We start from the raw sequence: 17,622 nt of genomic DNA on the forward strand, positions 1-17,622 counted from the left end.
TCCTCAAAATATATTTTCTAACTGAAAATCAACTACGCCGAACAAAATGGCTATCTCAAAATTTTGATTGGATGTGTTGGGGGGAATGAAGGGCGTGGGGGGGGGGCTAGTTGCCCTCCAATCATTTTCGACTATTAAAAAGGGCACTAGAACTCTCGATTTCCAATCGAATGAGCCCCCTTTGAAGCTTCTACGATCACCCCTTCCATATGAAGTGCCTCTGGGAAAAAAATACATAAATAATGAATAATAATAAAACATTGGAGCCGTATGGCCTGTACTGTAGGCAACGCTACAGCGTTGCTTCTGATTGGGCAGGTAGAGTGCTGGTTATCAGTGCAGTATTTTTACAATGGAATTGTGCTGCCTCAGCTGGTAGGAATAAAGATAGAGGGTATCTTAAACTCGGTATCCTTAGTGTAAGAAAAGAAAATAGCAGCAGTTATAAACTGCTACAAATTTGTATGTTCAACAATCTAGTCATAGCCAGTACGGTGTTTGATCATAAAACGGCTCTAGTTAACATGTGCTCAAATGATGGTAAGATGACTTTTCTTACTCATTATGATACTGTGAATTCAAGGTGGTAAGAATTGCTACTAGATAGTACAGTACACTGGAGTGCAGTTATTGATGTTAAAAGTAAATCTTTAAGTTTCTAGGTTTAATCTAAAAATTAATTTTATGAAAAGTAGCTACATATCAGGAAGTTATGATGTTAGAATCTGAGATGAGAGTGTGTGAGGAACTTTCCAGGAACAGTTCAATGTAAAACTAAATAGTTGGAAATTTGACAACGTAGAAGATAATAATTGGAATCATTTTTGGAAAACGATGGGCAAAACATCCAGCGACGTGATGGGGAGGGAAGTTAGTAACACAGCCAGTAATGTTAGCTACTATTCTTTAGATTTGGATAAAAAATGAGAAACTTATATGAGAAGAGTTTAAGTGATAGTTCTTAAGAGAATAAGAGGACGGAAATTGAAGTGTAGAACGTAATAAAATTTAGTTGGCTCAAAATGGAAATCTTGTGTAAAGCTGCCAAGGATCTGGAGGACGCAACCATACAGTGTAATAGTAAAATATTATATATCCATTTTAATAAATCGAGAAAAGGCTGTCAAAATTCCCTGAAAGTTACAACTTTTTATCTTTAGCTGTTTCTAAGATGCTGCACCTCTTTTTGACAGCCTAGATGTGTATAGTGTCTAATGATGTAATTAATGCAAGTTCAAGAGCTTCTTCTATAAGTTGGACACAATAATACAATCTGTTTAATCCGTTACATTTTCTTAAGAATGGCAACTCGTAATCCGCTACCCAATGTTTAAGAACATTTGAATCGTGAAATTAGGTAGCCTGCCAACCACTGTTTTATTTCCCAAAGATTAGTAACCCAAGCACTAAAGATTTACTTTTAATAAGAACTTATGGTGGATTTCGAAATTGAACTCCGTATACCAGTTCAAAGAAGTTCTCAACGCATAGCACCAATTAAAACTTCCAAGAATAAAAATATTAGTTAATTAAAGGTAGTTTTAAAAAAGTTCCTGTGAAAAGTTATATCCTTAAACCAAGTTTTTGAAATGGTTGGTGAACAACTTTCACCCATTTAATTAAGACTTACTCTAGTCTTTTAGCGACATTAATTAAAAAATACTTTTTCCTTTTCCACAAAATAAGTTTTACAAAGAAAAGTAAAAAACTCCATTAAACAAAAAATTAGCAAAAATAAAATCAAATAATCTACCAAGCAAGAAACTACCACAAATCAGCATCGATCAATAAATGAAACAAAAAACGAACAGAAATTACAATAAATAACCGAGTCAAACTCAAAACGAGCAGAAATTAACACAAGTTGGGCTCAAAACCCCTATGCCTTCCCAAGGCAAGAACATAATTTACACTTTACTGAAAAATACATAAATGTTTTAACTTTTATAACTTTAATAAATGAAATAATATTAACATTTGGATTACTAAATATCAGTATATGTATATTAAACTGACAATGCACATTCATTTGTCAAGTTTTGCAAAAAAATCTGTTTACTTTCTTTGATAGCTTGGATACACTTACACTATTTTGATTTGGTTAAATTTTAAGAGCAGAAGCAACACCGAAAGTTTGAACATAATACCCTCAGTCGTTCTTGGGATACTGCTGAGATGCTTTATTGGGAATTTGCATTAGCACAGTGCATTTTGATTTAATATTATGGCAGCGTTTAGTTTTTAAACATAAAGTCAAATGGAAGGGTGGTTGTGGGAGGGGGATTAGTTTCCCTCCAATCACTTTTGATTATTAGAAAGGGCATCAGCCCTTTCTATTTTCAATCGAATGAGCCCTTTTTGAAGTTCCTACGACAACTCCTTCGATACAAAGTGCCCTGGTCTAAACAACAAAAAAATAATATATTCTACCCACATCGATCTTGACTATAAAAATTTCAAGCCCTCCAATCACTTTCGACTATTATAAAGGGCACTAGGCCTTTCGATTTCTAATTGAATGAGCCCTTTTTGAGTTTCTACGACAACACTTCCTATGAACACCTTATATGCCCCCAGGGCATAAATTACAACACTTACCCTAAGGGCTGTGAGGGTGGTTGCCATCTCCTAAGACCTAATTTCCAGAACTTTCAACTACGTAAGACAAAATGGCTATCTAAAAATTTTGATTGGATGTGTCGGGAAAATGATGGGCGTAAGAGGGGCATTAGTCTTTCTCCAATCACTTTCAACTATTAAAAAAGGCACTAGCCCTTTCAATTTCCAATCAAATGAGCCCTTTTGAAGTTTCTACGACAACAATCACAATAAAAACGTTATTAGTCCCCAGGGGATAACTAACAACCCTCGCCTGAGGTTTGAGGGGGGGGGGTTCATCCTCAATACCTGATTTCCAGAACTTTCTACTACGTTGAACAAAATGGATATCTGAAAATTTGAATTGGATGTGTTTGGGGATGGTGGGTGTGATAGGGGGGCTAGTTACCCTCCAATCACTTTAAACTATTAGAAAGGGCACTAGCCCCCTCAATTTCCAATTGAATGAGCCTCATTTAAAGTTTCTAAGACAACTCTATCATTAAAACCTTATATTTCCCCAGGGCATAACTTACAACCTTTGCCCTGGGGACTCTGGGGGGTTTGTCATCCTGAAATATATAATTTCCAGAACTTTCAACTCCGTTGAACAAAGTGGCTATCTCTAAACTTTGATTGAATGTGGTTGGGGAAATGGTTGCCGTGAGAGGGGGGTTAATTACTTTCCACTCACTTTCGACTATTAAAAAGGGCAATTTCACTTTCCAATCAAATGAGCCCCTTTTAGAAGCTCTACAACAGCTTTCTATATAAATCTTATATGTCCCCAAGGCATAACTTACAACCCTTGCAGTGAGGGCTCTGATGAGGGTTATCATCCTAAAAGACCTAATTTCCAGAAATTTCGACTACGTTGAACAAAATGGATATCTAAAAATTTTGATTGGATGAGTTTGGGTAAATTGTGGGCGTCAGAGGGGGGTACCCTTCAATCACTTTCGACTACTAAAAGGGCACTAGTCCCTTCAATTTTCAATTGAATGAGCCCCTTTTGATGTTTTTACAACATCACTAACTATAAGAACCTTACATGCTCCCAGGGCATAACTTAAAACCCTTGCCCTGGGGGTCGTGGGGGAGATGGGTTGTCATCCTTAAAGACGTAATTTCCAAAACTTTCAACTACGTTGGATAAAATGGCTATCTAAAAATATTGATTGGATGTGTTTGGGGAAAAGGTGGGCGTGAGAGGGGGGTTAGTTGCCCTCAAATCACTTTCGACTATTAAAAAGAGCACTAGCCCTTTGAATTTCCAATCGAAGTAGCCCTTTTTCAAGTTTCTACGGCAAAGATTTGAGTAAAAACTTATATGCCCCCAGGGCATAGCTTATAACCCTTGCCCTGAAGACTGTGGGGGGAGTGTCCTGCTCAAGGATATAATTTCCTGAACTTTAAACTGCGTGGAACAAAATGGCTATCTAAAAATTTTGATTGGATATGTTTGGGGAAATGGTGGGCGTGGAAGGGTTGTTAGTTACCTTTCAATCACTTTCGACTATTCAATAGGGAACTAGCCATTTCAATTTCCAATCGAATGAACCCTTTTTGAAGTTTCTACGACGACGCATTCTATAAAAACCTTATATGTCCCCAGGGCCTAACTTACAACCCTTGCCCTGAGGGCTCAGGGGGAGTGTCCTCCTCAAAAACATAATTTCTATCTGAAAATCTACACTGAACAAAATGGCTATCTAAAAATTTGGATTGGATGTGTTTGGGGAAAAGGTGGGCGAGAGAGAGGACTAGTTGCCCACAAATAACTTTCGACTATTTAAACGGGCACTAGACCTTTGAATTTCCAATCGAATGAGCGCTTTTTCAAGATTCTACGAAAAAAGATTTCAATAAAAACTTATATGCCCACAGGGCATAACTTATAACCCTAGCCCAGAAGACTGTAGGGGGAGTGTTCTGCTCAAACGTATAATTTCCTGTACTTTAACTGCGTGGAACAAATGGCTATCTCAAAATTTTGATTAGATGTGTTTGGACAAATGGTGGGCATGGAAGGGGTATTAGTTGCCTTCCAATTACTTCGACTATTAAAAAGGGCACTAGCCATTTCAATTTCTAGTCGAAAGAGCCCTTTTTTGGAGTTTTTATGACAACACGCTCTATAAAACTTTATATACGCCCAGGGCATAACTTACGACCCTTGCCTTGCAGGCTGTGAGGGGGTTGTCATCCTCGAAGACCTAATTTACAGAACTTGAAACTACGTTGAATACAATGGCTATCTCAAAATTTTGATTGGATGTGTTTCGGCAAAAGATGGGAGTGAGAGGGGGGTTAGTTGCCCTCCAATCACTTTCGACTATCAAAAAGCGCACTATCCCTTTGAATTTCCAATCGAATGAACCCTTTTTGAAGTTTCTAAGACGACGCGTTCTATAAAAACCTTATATGTCCCCAGGGCATAACTTACAACCCTTGCCCTGAGGGCTGTGGGGCAGTGTCTTCCTCAAAAATATGATTTCTATCTGGAAATCTACACTGAACAAAATGACTATCTAAAAATTTTGATTGGATGTTTTTGGGGAAAAGGTAGGTGATAGAGGGGGGCTAGTTGCCCTCAAATAACTTTCGACTATTAAAAAGGGCACTAGACCTTTGAATTTCCAATCGAATGAGCCCTTTTTCAAGTTTGTACGACAAAAATTTTAATAAGAACTTATATGCCCCCAGGGCATAACTTATAACCCTTACCCTGAACACTGTAGGGGGAGTTTTCAGCTCAAACGTATAATTTCCTGAACTTTAACTGCGTGGAACAAAATGACTATCTCAAAATTTTGATTGGATGTGTTTGTACAAATGGTGGGCGTGGAAGGGGTCTTATTTGTCTTCCAATTACTTTCGACTATTAAAAATGGCACTAGCCATTTTCATTTCTAGTCGAATGAGCCCTTTTTGAAGTTTCTACGACAACTTCTTCGATACGAAGTACCCTGCTCTAAAGGAAAAAAATAATAAAGGATGCATCGTGCCAACATCATTCTTATATGCCCTCAGGGTATAAATTACAACCCTTGCCCCGAGGGTTGTGGGGGAGTGTCCTCCTCAAAACATATATTTTATCTGGAAATAAAGTAGAATTTTGATTGGATGTGTTTGGGGAAATGATGGGCGTGGGGAGGGGGGGGGGGCTAGTGGCCCTCCAATCAATTTCGACAATTAAAAAGGGCACTAGCCATTTGAATTTCCAATTGAATGAGCCTTTTTTGAATTTTTTACGACAACGCCTTCTAAAACCTTATATGCCCCCAGGGCATAACTTACAGGACTTGCCCTGAAGGCTGTGGGGGATCGTCCTCCTCAAAAATATAATTTCTATCTGGAAATCAACTGCGCTGAACAAAATGGCTATCTCAAAACTTTGATTGGATGTGTTTCAGGAAATGGTGGGCGTGGAAGGGGTGTTAGTTACCTTACAATCACCTTCGACTGTTAAAAAGGGCACAAGCCACTCTAATTTCCAATTGAATGAGCCCTTTTCGAAGTTTCTTCGACAACTTCTTCGATACGAAGTGCCCTACTCTAAAGATACAAAAATAAATGATACATTGTGCCAACATCATTCTTATAGGCCCTCAGGGCATAACTTAAAAGCCTTGCTCCGAGGGCTGTGGGGGAGTGTCCTTCTCAAAAACATATTTTCTATTTGGAAATGAACTACGCTGAATAAAATGGCTATCTCAAAATTTTGATTGGATGTGTTTGGGGGAATGATGGGTGTGGGGGAAGGGCTAGTTACCCTCCAATCACTTTCGACTCTTAAAAAGGGCACTAGCCACTCCAATTTCCAACTGAATGAGCCTTTTTCGTCTACGACATTTCCTTCGCTACGAAGTGCCCAGGTATGGAAAAAAAATAAAACAAATAATGCATTGTGCCCACATCGTTCTTTACTTAGGCAGCGCTATCGCGCTGCCTTTGATTCGAATTTTTCTTTCTACTGAAATGTGCAGTGTCTTTTTGCGTATGACGAGAGTCAAGGTTTTATTCATATTTTTCGTTTATTTAAGATTATTCTATTGTAAAAAGAAAAGTCTTTTGAAGCTTTTCTTATTTTCAACTTATCCCTTCTTTCTATTCTTTTTAGCCGATGATGTTGATTCTGGTATTGGAGTTTGTGGGTGGCTATTAGCTGGACTGTCATGGATAATTGTTTTAATGACAATGCCTTTTTCGTTTTTCACGTGTTTTAAGGTGAGTACAAATAAGCTAATATAAACCAACTCTATTCCTTATGAGTATTTAAAGCCATATTTAAAGCCATGCTAGTAGATTTAATATGGAAAAACATTAGAACAGTTTACGGAAAACTGCAAAACTTAAAATAGGTGAAACAGGTAGTTAAAGCTCTTTGCAGTACCGGCTTTAATTCCCTTATTATATCCATTAACACGAATTTTCCAGGTTGTCTCTTAATTTCCCTCAATAAAATTGCGTTCTCCAGATTCTTCTCAAAATGAACGTTCCTTAACACGAACGTTAATAGGAAGTGCAAGTTGAAAAGTGAGAAGTGGGCAGATGCGTGGCTTGTCAGTTTTAATGCATCGAAAACAAAAGAACTCCTAATTTCTAAGGCGCGTAAGAGGCGAGCCCATCCTGATTTCGTCTTCAAAAGAAAGGCAATAACACGAGTTGATTCACTATGCCTACTTAGAGTAAATTTTTCTTCGGATCTTTCATGGACTGAGCATCTCAGTAAAATTAGATCCTCTTGCTCCGAGAAGCCAGGAATTATCGTAAGATGCAAAAGTTTCCTCCCTGACGAGTATAATTTGTCACTATTAGTTACGTGAATTAGACCTATAATGGAATATGTATGTCCTCTCTTCGCAGGTGCACCAAAAAGCCGTATCACTCCACTCCAACGGATTCAAAATCGATCAGTTCGTGCAGCACTAACACGATGGCTAAAATCCCACAGTTGATCCAGGAACGCTTCGACGTGGCGTCCCTATCAGTTTTCTACAAGTACATGTATGACCCTCCATCAGAGGAGCTATCGACGCTTGTTCCTGACAGAGTGAAGCCCTTGCGATCAAGTCGTCGAAGTACAGATCGTCAGGTCAACTTTGAGTAGGGTACTTCCCGCCAAGAATATCTGAAACGGATTTTCAGGCCCGATGATCATCACATTGAATAGCTTGTCAGCAGAGGTAATCCTGTAAAATACATCCTTTGACGCATTCAAGAGAAGGTATAAAAAATACCTCAGTGTTGTAAAATGAGTTACTTACCAGGACTAGCGGCATATCATCACCTGTGATGGAGCCGCGAAGCCTGTAATAAAAAGAAATCCAGTTTTTATTCAGGGATATCACGTAGGTGGAAGCATTTAAGTAGTTCCGGAATTTGGTGAGATCGTCAATAATATCAATGAAGTATCTCTTTATTGTTCTCGATATTGCTATTAACGTCGATATTCCTATTATTGTCAAATTTGATCGACTTTTCTATCGTAGTCATTTCCTATTTTGAACTATCAACACCGCAAAACAAAACAGTTTAAATTTTTATGTTTTACTTTCTATGTGTGGGAGATCGCAAGTCATACCTGACATCATTCTAGAATGTTTATTGGTCTTCTTACGGCTCTGCAAATGCAAAGATATGTTGCCCCAAAAGGAGACATTTCGTGAGGTTTTGATAGTAGTTGGCTTCGTCAATACATCTAGTGGAACGGCGCCACTAGTTTCAATAAAACCACAAACGAACTTATAGCTTGAGATGATGGAAGAGGTCCTTCTAGCTTTTAATGGGCTAAGCCATTCAAGTAGTGTGAATCCTGAGGCTTTTGTTTGTTCTATGATGCCTTTGAAACCACCATGAATCGGTAAACATCAATCTCTATGCATCGTTTATTGACAATTATCCAACTAAAATTTGTAGGTATTTCCGAAGACTACACTGCCTTTCCATGACGTACAAATAACAGCACAATAGGGACAAATCCTTTTCTTTGATAGTGAAACAATCAAAAAATATTCCAATTATTTGTGGCTTCGTTTTTGTTTTTTCTTTTTACAACATCTGAACTTGAGTTTTCCCCTCAAGCTAAGACTTAGCTTTTATCTTCATCCGGTATGTCCATGGCTTCTATGTAGATTTTTTCCTATTTTTTAGCACGGAATAAGGATTTATCTAATTTTTATGTGTATTCCAGACTTTTAATAGTAAATTTGGACTTGAGCTGCTGTTGCATCAAGCCATGACTTTGATTGTATTTCTATTGAAAAAGTCATTCACTTGGGCTTTGCTAATGGCCAAAAGGGCTTATTTTGTTTCTTAAATTCCTCAGAACTTAGCTTTTTCCTAGCTCCTAGAATGAACCTGGATAATTTTTGCACTAAGTAAGGACTTTCCCGCCTTCACAATTCAGTACTAAACTTATGTAGCCTAACTCTTTCTGAACAGTCAAGATTTAGATGGTTTTTGTACCTTGGAACTTAGCTACAAAATTAAGATTTATCTAGTTTTTGCACGCTCGTAGGATTTAGTTGTTTGGCAATGAGTCAAGGAAAATCCTTTGTTTGAACTTAGGTTGTTTCTCCAAGCTTGGTTTTGCAAGGAGTCGTTGCCTGGCCTATCTTTTCAAAGAATCAGAACTACCCTAAGACTTAACTTTTTCGTGGCGAGCCGGCAAAAACCTCCAGCTTTAAAATTTATCCTTTTTTTATTCAGTCAAACGTCCTTAGTTTTGCACTAACTGAGGAGTGCTTCTGATTATTACTCCGAAAAGTATATGGACTATTTTTCACTAAAAATGACCATTGAGGAGTCGTATCTGTTTTGAACTAAGTGAAGACCTACCTTTCCGATACATTCTAAATTCTATAGTCACCACTTAACAGCGTTGACAAGGCGACACAATAGGCATGTTTCTTATGCCAGTCAAGATGTTTTGTACTAGCCCCTGGGAAACCTATTTCCGTCTTTTTCATTTGTATCATGCATGGATAAATTAAAAAAAAAGGGATTTTCGTTCTTATAGCTTAAATGTTTGATTCAAGAAAGATAAATGCACCAACGGGAGTACACCAACGAAGATTTCTTGCTATTTTTTCCGTCGGTATTCAAGACTTACGTTTCCATAGTGCAACAGTTTTAGCAAAAGATGATCCCAGCCTTTTTTATATGCACTTGCTACCATGCTAATGAGTCTGCTTTATAATAATATAACAATATTAATTTATTAGTGCCTGCTCAAACAACAAAAGAAAAGCGGAGTAATGGAAAAGAATAAAAGTAAAAACGAACACTTCAACGCCGGAAAATGAAATTTAACATCCAGTTCTTCATTCAAAGTCGCAGATAAAAATTGCCTAAATGCGAAAAGTCACACAATGATTTAATAAATTTTTGCAATTCTTTCAGAGGACGGTAAAATGTCAATCGGGTACACCATATTTTGAGATTTTAAAACGAATAATTTTTGTGTGTTTTTTTTTCATGGAGCAGGTATCTAAGTAAAAACTTCAAATATTTGGAGTATAAAGACCAGAGTTTTAGTTTACTGTTTTGAGTGAACTAATCCTATATCGGCGACATTTACAATGTTACCTACAGCTTTGGAAAAATCTTCCTGTACAGGCTAAACTTCAAAATGACAAGGTTGCCATAACATGGTCGAACACTTTAGGCAATTTCCTCAATCATCAGATACTTCATATATTTTCCAGGGAGGATTTTTGTTAGTTCAACCGGCACATACAAATTTTCTCTGCTGTGCTGCTTACTTACTAAAGGATTAAATTCCAGAAACTCAGCCTTTAATGTATTTAAATCATAATTCGACACTTTCATATCCAGTAATCAGAAGGTCGATATTCTTTTGAGAGAAGCAAAATTGCAGCTTGGTATAAATAAGTCTTCCGCAAACAAAAGAAGACTAAGGTCCCAGATATTAATACTAAATCTTTCAGAAATATTTTTAGTCATTTAAGATCTCAGAACGTTAAATAGAATGGGATTTAATGCAGAATCTTATCAAAAACATAAAATAAGTCTGATAGGTCTACTCAGATGATCCCCAATTAATCTAAATTTTACAAAACTTGATTAATGACATTAAGACATAAGTGCTACAACGCATGCACTAACCTTATCTCCAAACTGCTTTAGAAACATCTGAGACAGCTCAACGGAGGCAAATGCAGCAGAAATAAATGGACTGGACATACAGAAGGAGGATCCAATTCCGTGACTCTTATCAATTGAACGTTTTAGCAGTTTATGCACAAATGCGCAACTCGGATTTTAGTGGAGTCCAAACTATCGGTAATCCAGTCTAAACCTTCCCAAAATTTCTTGATACAGAATCAGCTTGAGGACTTTACTTGGAACACTAGAAACGGTAATGGATCAATATCCCAAGCTTTAATTTGGATTTCTGCCTTTTGAGGGATATTTGACAGTGCACTCGCAGAAAATAAATCGGGGACCATATTACTTTCGATACACATTTGGAACAGGAGATAGATGTTATCAATCAATAGGTATTTACCACGTTATAGGCTCTTTAGGCAAATCCCATCAAGACCTGGTACCTTTCCGCGTCTTAACCTGCTCACTATTTTCCCTACGGCTGATTCAGATATTACTAAGATATCTTTGACTATTAACAAGGTTTTGAACTTTTTGTCCAAACGATTATCATAGTCCTGCTCCAGCTTGTGATCTTCGGAATCAAATGCTGGAGAGTAATACTTAACCCACTCATCCTCCAGTATACCAAAGGAGCAGGATGTAGCAGGAATAGCTTGAGATCTTTTGAAGAAGTACCACATCCTTTTTCGATCTTCTTCCACTTGAACTGAATTTTCATCAGCTTCATCAGTTTCCACTTATATTTAATCAAAATAATCCTATTCATATTCTTAAACACCTATATTATCACCCTTCACTAGAGCTTATCGAACTCTTTCCAAATATTGTACCTAAACGTTGCATAGTTTTTGCTTGTTTTACTCAGGGACACTCTCCTACCTTTGTTTTTCAGAACCAAGATGGCTCTTGCAATATGGGAGGGCAACTCTTTTACTCAGTTCTGAGGGCGTGGTGGATTTCCTCACAGTACTTGTTTTGTACAAACAGATCTTGGAAACCGTGCAGACGCAGCTAGTAGGGTACTTCCTTTTGGCTCAATATTGCGTCACAAGTGTATTGACAAAGCACAGTCTCAATCGTTTTCCACCCCGTTTTGGTCAAGTGTTTTTTAATTGCGCGATTACGTCGGACTGAAAAAATTGTCCAAACTGTAGCTGTGTTATGTATAGTTTTACTAGTAATTAAGGATTATTGAACTATAAATTTTGACGTCTCAAAGCTTTGTTTCCACGGCACAATTAGATCTGACTTCAAGAGATACGAATTCTTATAGGCTAGCAGGGGTTAGAAACTCTTTCTAAGCTGTGGCGATGACAACTTTTGGTGCTTGTAGGAATGAAAAAGCGTGGCATCTTCTTCTCGGGCTATCTGGAGATCAGATTCCTTTGGGAGCATTTACCTTGGAGACTGGCGAACTAGTTACCTATTATCGGACTAGACTCAGACATACAAGAGAAACGAACACTTATAAAAAGACAATAGATTTATTAGACTTACATGCTTAGTTGTACAGCAATGGGTCACTTCAAAGACAATAAATGGTGACCGAGATTATTTTGCGGTACGAACTCTTTTAGATCTGAATACATATTACAATTAAAAAACACATTTACCCCACTCCCAAACGCAGTTCTTTCGTCCTGCGCTGTAGGGACTGCCTGCCATTGGACCAAGTGACCCAAGGACGCAAATCTTCGTCCAATAATCTCTTTGAGATTTTTCAGATGATTCAGGAGTTCACACAGTTTTTTTGCCTTTTAAACTTCCTTATAAATGTTATGCGTTGCATTTTTTTTTGCTACGATTTTCTTAGCGAAATTCGAACGACTAGCGCCGTTGTCTGACTGAAGCTAGAAATGCAATTTTTCTCTTTGCTGATTAAGGACTTTTCATTTTTTGCGACTAGATTTAGCTTAATTATAAGAAATTGGAATTATCTTTAGAAAGGAACTTTATTTTCGTATTTCAAATACATCACAACTTACTCAAGGTACATATCACCCTTCCCATGAAATAATGACGCCCCGTCATTATTTACTGCCCATCAGGAGTTTCAAAATTTTTAAATTATTTTTCTTATTTTATTCTACACCCCTATATAAAATTCATCTACCGGACTAATATTATTTTTTGGTTCTAGGTTAGATAATATACTATAGATTTTTTTTTTTTCTATATCTAAAACGTTTTAACTTTACTTTCTAATCAGTGTGGTAAATTAATCAGTTTAAATTAGTTTTTTTTTTTTTTTTTTTTCTATATGACGCAATAAAAAAAAAAAAAAAAAACTTAATTTAAAAGAATTATAAAAATAAAACAAAATATAATTTTTGTAAATGCAGTAATTATTTATAAAATACAAAATTTTGTTCATAATATTAACTGATGACATTAAAACACTTTCACTATTGGGATTTTTGAATTGTCAAAGCTGTTAGAAAGTAACACATGTAGCTTCACATCTATTCGTCACCTTTCGAGTCCTTAGGGTACTACACCCTTCCGTTGTAAATTACTGTCCTTCACTCCTTTTGTCGTGGCAAAAATTTCGAAGCACTCGCGTTATGGTTTCTTCATGGAACAGATTGAGTTTAGTTGTCTTTACATGGTAAGTTTTCCCTAATAGTCAACTGGGGAATGACCGTTAAACATCGTTCTAATAGTCAACTGGGAAATGATTCTTCCCACTAGAGGTGTTGGTGTTTTTCTTCTCAGCATATCATTTTTAGGATTTTTGAGGCATATAGAGAATGTATTCTCGCGTAAAATTGTTCATTTGTGCCTTTTGAAACGGGTTGTCGTCATATTATAGTGAATCTCTTAATATATTTTCTCTTTAAATTCAACTTCGAACCTCTCCAACTATCATCTAACTTCAAATATCGTTAAATATCGTTTATCTTGTACTGCTCAATGGTGTTTTCAGAGTTAAAGTTCAAATTGTCTTTACTTTCTGCTTCAAATATCTTCAAATGTCTTTAAGTGTCATTTAACTTCAAATATTGTCTATCGTGTGCTGGTCGATGGAGTTCTCAGAATTAAACTTCAAATTGTCTTTAATTTCGTCTTCAAATATCTTCAAATTTCTTTAAGTATCTTTTAACTTCAAATATTGTTTATCATGTGCTGATCGATGGAGTTCTCTGAATTAAACTTCAAATTGTCTTTAATTTCGTCTTCAAATATCTTCAAATGTCTTTAAGTATCTTTTAACTTCAAATATCGTTTATCATGTGCTGATCGATGGAGTTCTCATTTTTAAACTTCAAATTGTCTTTAATTTCGTCTTCGAATATCTTCAAATTTAAATATTATTTAACTTCAAATATCGTTAAATATTGTTATCTTGTACTGATCGATGGGGTTCTCGGCATTTAAGTGATTATATGGTTCGTTAAAGCACTTGATACTGAGGTTCAAATATAGTGTTACCTGATACGTAATATGGTTCATGGTCGATGAAAAGACGATCGAAGGTAACTGTTGTTTTCGTAGACGAAGTTGGGATGAAACTTACCTGGAGTTATGGTGAGTACTCTTCGTTGGTTGAGATATGATAAAATAGATTTTACTGGGTCGTATCTGTACTGAGCAGTTTATTGTAATACTCAATGACCAAGGTGTCCATTTACTTTACTGCAATAAAAACAACGCGGCATAATCACATATTATTTTAAGTGAATACACATACAATAATTCACGAAGTAATTGGTTTATAATTTTTTAGCTATGGGACAGAATTAAATAATTACACTAATATTGGTACTCTCAACAAAATATAAAAATCTAAAAATGAGATGTCTTCAAATTTGTTTTGAGAACGGAAATATCTATATTAAATAAACATAATTTACCCTACATTATTAAGTTTGAGGTCTACTTTTACGATATTTTTCATGCCTGCATTGTTCACGCAAGTCCGTGCTGTTTAAGAAACACATGTTGCAGCGTCATAACCACACGGTTTTACGCAAACGATACTACAATGGGGGGATAAGACATAGCAAGGACTAGTGGAGACCTCTATACCCACTAGTTTTCCTATGTCTTACCTATTTCTTGGCTTAGACGTTCTCATGGGGTTCCGGGTTTAACGGCTGAAATGCAGAGGTTCTTAGTCTCAGGATTTTTTCCGTAATTGCAAGTCAACATTGGTGCCTCATATTCGCTTTTCGAATAAGGTCATTAGATGCAGGATTTTCAAGCTTGCCTCCGTAGATTCCAGTTAATGCTTGGCAAAGAATATAAGCATAATGAAGAACTGACATCAATATCTTTTTAGAAGGCTATTGTTTGAGCAAATCCTTCAGAACTAAATAAATAAATATTATATTAAAGTCTTATTAGAATACGTTAAGCGAGAAACACCTTCACATTCATAGGGAATTCCTTGTGGGTTTTACTTAGTCGCCATTGGACATTCACAGGGTTTCAATCAATATATCTTAACTGATTAAAGGGTTTTAAAATTTTACATATTATTATTGAGATATAATTTCACATCCGCCGTGAAATTCTACATTTAAACGTACCAATAGGTTGTTTGGTTATAGTTACCAATAGTTGGCTATTAATACATATATTACTCGAGTAAGAAATATTATATTTCTCGATTAAGAAACACATTAATGAGCAAACTTTAGTCACATGATTACCCTGTGAGGCCTAAGATGTTTATAATAGTAAATAAGACAAAATGTTTAGTCAAATTATACGCTTCCGTACTGTTTATATCTTGTTTTTTTTTTTGATAAAATAAATCTGTGTTATGAAAAGGGTCGATTTTTCATAGAAAATATAAGGGGGACCTGAGTTAGCATAGGTAAGATATAACGTGACTGACTTGCGAAAATATGCCACAAAAATTAGAGCAAAATAAATGTCATGGATAAACCAAGGAAATTAAATGATGTTTTTGTCACATAACTATAGAACAGTGATCTCTCTGTTATTGTATACGTCATAGATATAAACTAATTAATTTAAATTTTTTTTTTTTCGCCAAGGAGCTAAAGAAGTAAATGCCTTTTTTTATGTATTAAATTAATTTTTAACACAGCTGGCCTACATCATACTTCATAGATATAATAAACTGAAATTAAAAAGCTTTTTATTTTCGGAGCTATAAGAAAGTAAACTCACTGGTTCTCTTTAAAATAATTATGAACCAAAATCTAAAACTTATCTAGCTCACAGAAGTTTCTATTCAACCATTAAATATTTTTTTTACTGGCCCTGGTTGGCATAAAAATACTAATTTCTTACACTTGAATGACTGAAAAATATCCCTTCCTACGATCGTGTACAAAAAAAAATAAAGAAAAAAAAAAATGGCCGTTTGTTCCTCTCCCGGCGTACCACAACAAGAGTTCCAACGCGCGTTGTCGTTTTAGGTAGACCGCTAGCTTACTACCGTTGGCTATTTTATGTTCCAACCTTTCTATTATCCTTTGAAAGGGCATAGAAATAACACTAACAAAAATAAAACATTCAAAACTTAATCAAATCCTTACTTGGTTAACTCTAAATGCACACTGTTAAATTTATTACGGTGTTAAATTTATTATCTTTGAAATTTGTCTTTAATTTAATTAGGGATATTTCCATCTGTCAGGTTTTTTAACCGTTCTACCTGACTGTGTCGTTATTTTGTCCTCTGTTTGTTGTGGTTTTTTCTTTTTAGGTTTGTGTAGCGAAATAAGGTCAAAATTTTTGTATTGTTTTTTAAAAAATTATTTACCTTTTAAGTTAGTTTTTTTAACCTGTGAAGCTGCTGAGGTCGGCCTAGATTTCCCTAGTTCTTTAGCTTCTATTTGGTCTGATTCCCCATCAGACTCTTCTGAACTGGTTTCTGACGACTCCGGATTAGAACTTTTAGAGCTGGCACTTTTTGAGGTGTCACATGCTCTTCCTTTGTAAATTTCTACTCTTCTGGCAGTAGAAGGTTTACTCTCTAAGTCTTCGCCTTGAGTTCTCAACTCGGGGGATTTGAAAGATTCTTGAGAGTTTTGGGAGGAATCAATAGTTTTTGCGGGGTTCTTCCATTGTTTGAAGGCCATGTCTTCAGGGGGATGGGGCATTCTTTGCAATAGGGAGTCCCTCCGTGAAGACCACGTCCAGTCGTGTTTAGGTTTGACCTTGGACACCGTTATATCATGATATTGACCTTGCTGGTCATCCCTTGGAGTTTTAGTCCCGGGCAGTGTACTTTGACTCGTTTTTATGGGAAAATTTATTAAATCCATAGCTTCTCGCAGGTTTGTTTTACTTAAATCTTTGGGAGGAGTTTTCTTTACAGTAATACCGGGGGTTTCTACAGCTCTGTTTAATTCTTCATGTAAGGACGGGAGCCTTTCTATTGGTGTTGCAGGGGAAAACATATCGTCTGGAAATCTTGTGGGAAGACATGGTGACGAGATCGTATCTGGGAAAAATTGGGTTTTTGTAGATATTGTATAATCTAAGTCTCTCACGCTCCCCGATGAATAACTTTTTGGACTTTTTGGCCCTCTTATTCTTATTGGTGTTAGTGATTTTTTCTCTGGAACAACTAGATTTTCCATAGCTAAAAATTCTTCGAAGTTTTGTTCATCACTTTCGTTTTCAAAATAATCATGTTTAAAATTGAAAGGTTTTAGCTCTGCCAATCTTGACCTAGGGGGCTCATTTTCCGAATCTGACGAATCAGTCGAAGAGGGATGGGATACCCATCTCTCTGGAAATTTGGCTGTTTTTATTCGGCTAACATGCGCCTTGTAAGTTTTTCCACTATGGGGGTTCTCCATTTTAAAGGTATATTCATTATCGTACTTTTTGACTATTCTTTACGGCCCAGAATATTTGTTGGAAAGTTTTTTTCCGTCCGTTTGCGCCTCGTTCCTTAGG

The 17,622-nt window shown here is 36.3% G+C and overlaps 1 protein-coding gene across 1 annotated transcript in view; it reads left to right on the forward strand.

Moving 5' to 3' along the window:
* The window catches only part of LOC148956907 (band 7 protein AGAP004871-like), a 227,806-nt gene that overhangs the window by 106,095 nt on the left and 104,089 nt on the right, over positions 1-17,622 (forward strand). Inside the window, exon 3 of the mRNA XM_089096831.1 lies at positions 6,722-6,828. Within this exon, the coding sequence (XP_088952957.1) occupies positions 6,722-6,828 (107 nt within the window). The remainder of the gene's footprint in view (positions 1-6,721; positions 6,829-17,622) is intronic.

Source organism: Artemia sp. Qi Xiang Cuo, chromosome 1, assembly GCF_049724085.1.
Source record: "Artemia sp. Qi Xiang Cuo chromosome 1, ASM4972408v1, whole genome shotgun sequence".
NCBI classification, from domain to species: Eukaryota; Metazoa; Arthropoda; class Branchiopoda; order Anostraca; family Artemiidae; genus Artemia; species Artemia sp. Qi Xiang Cuo.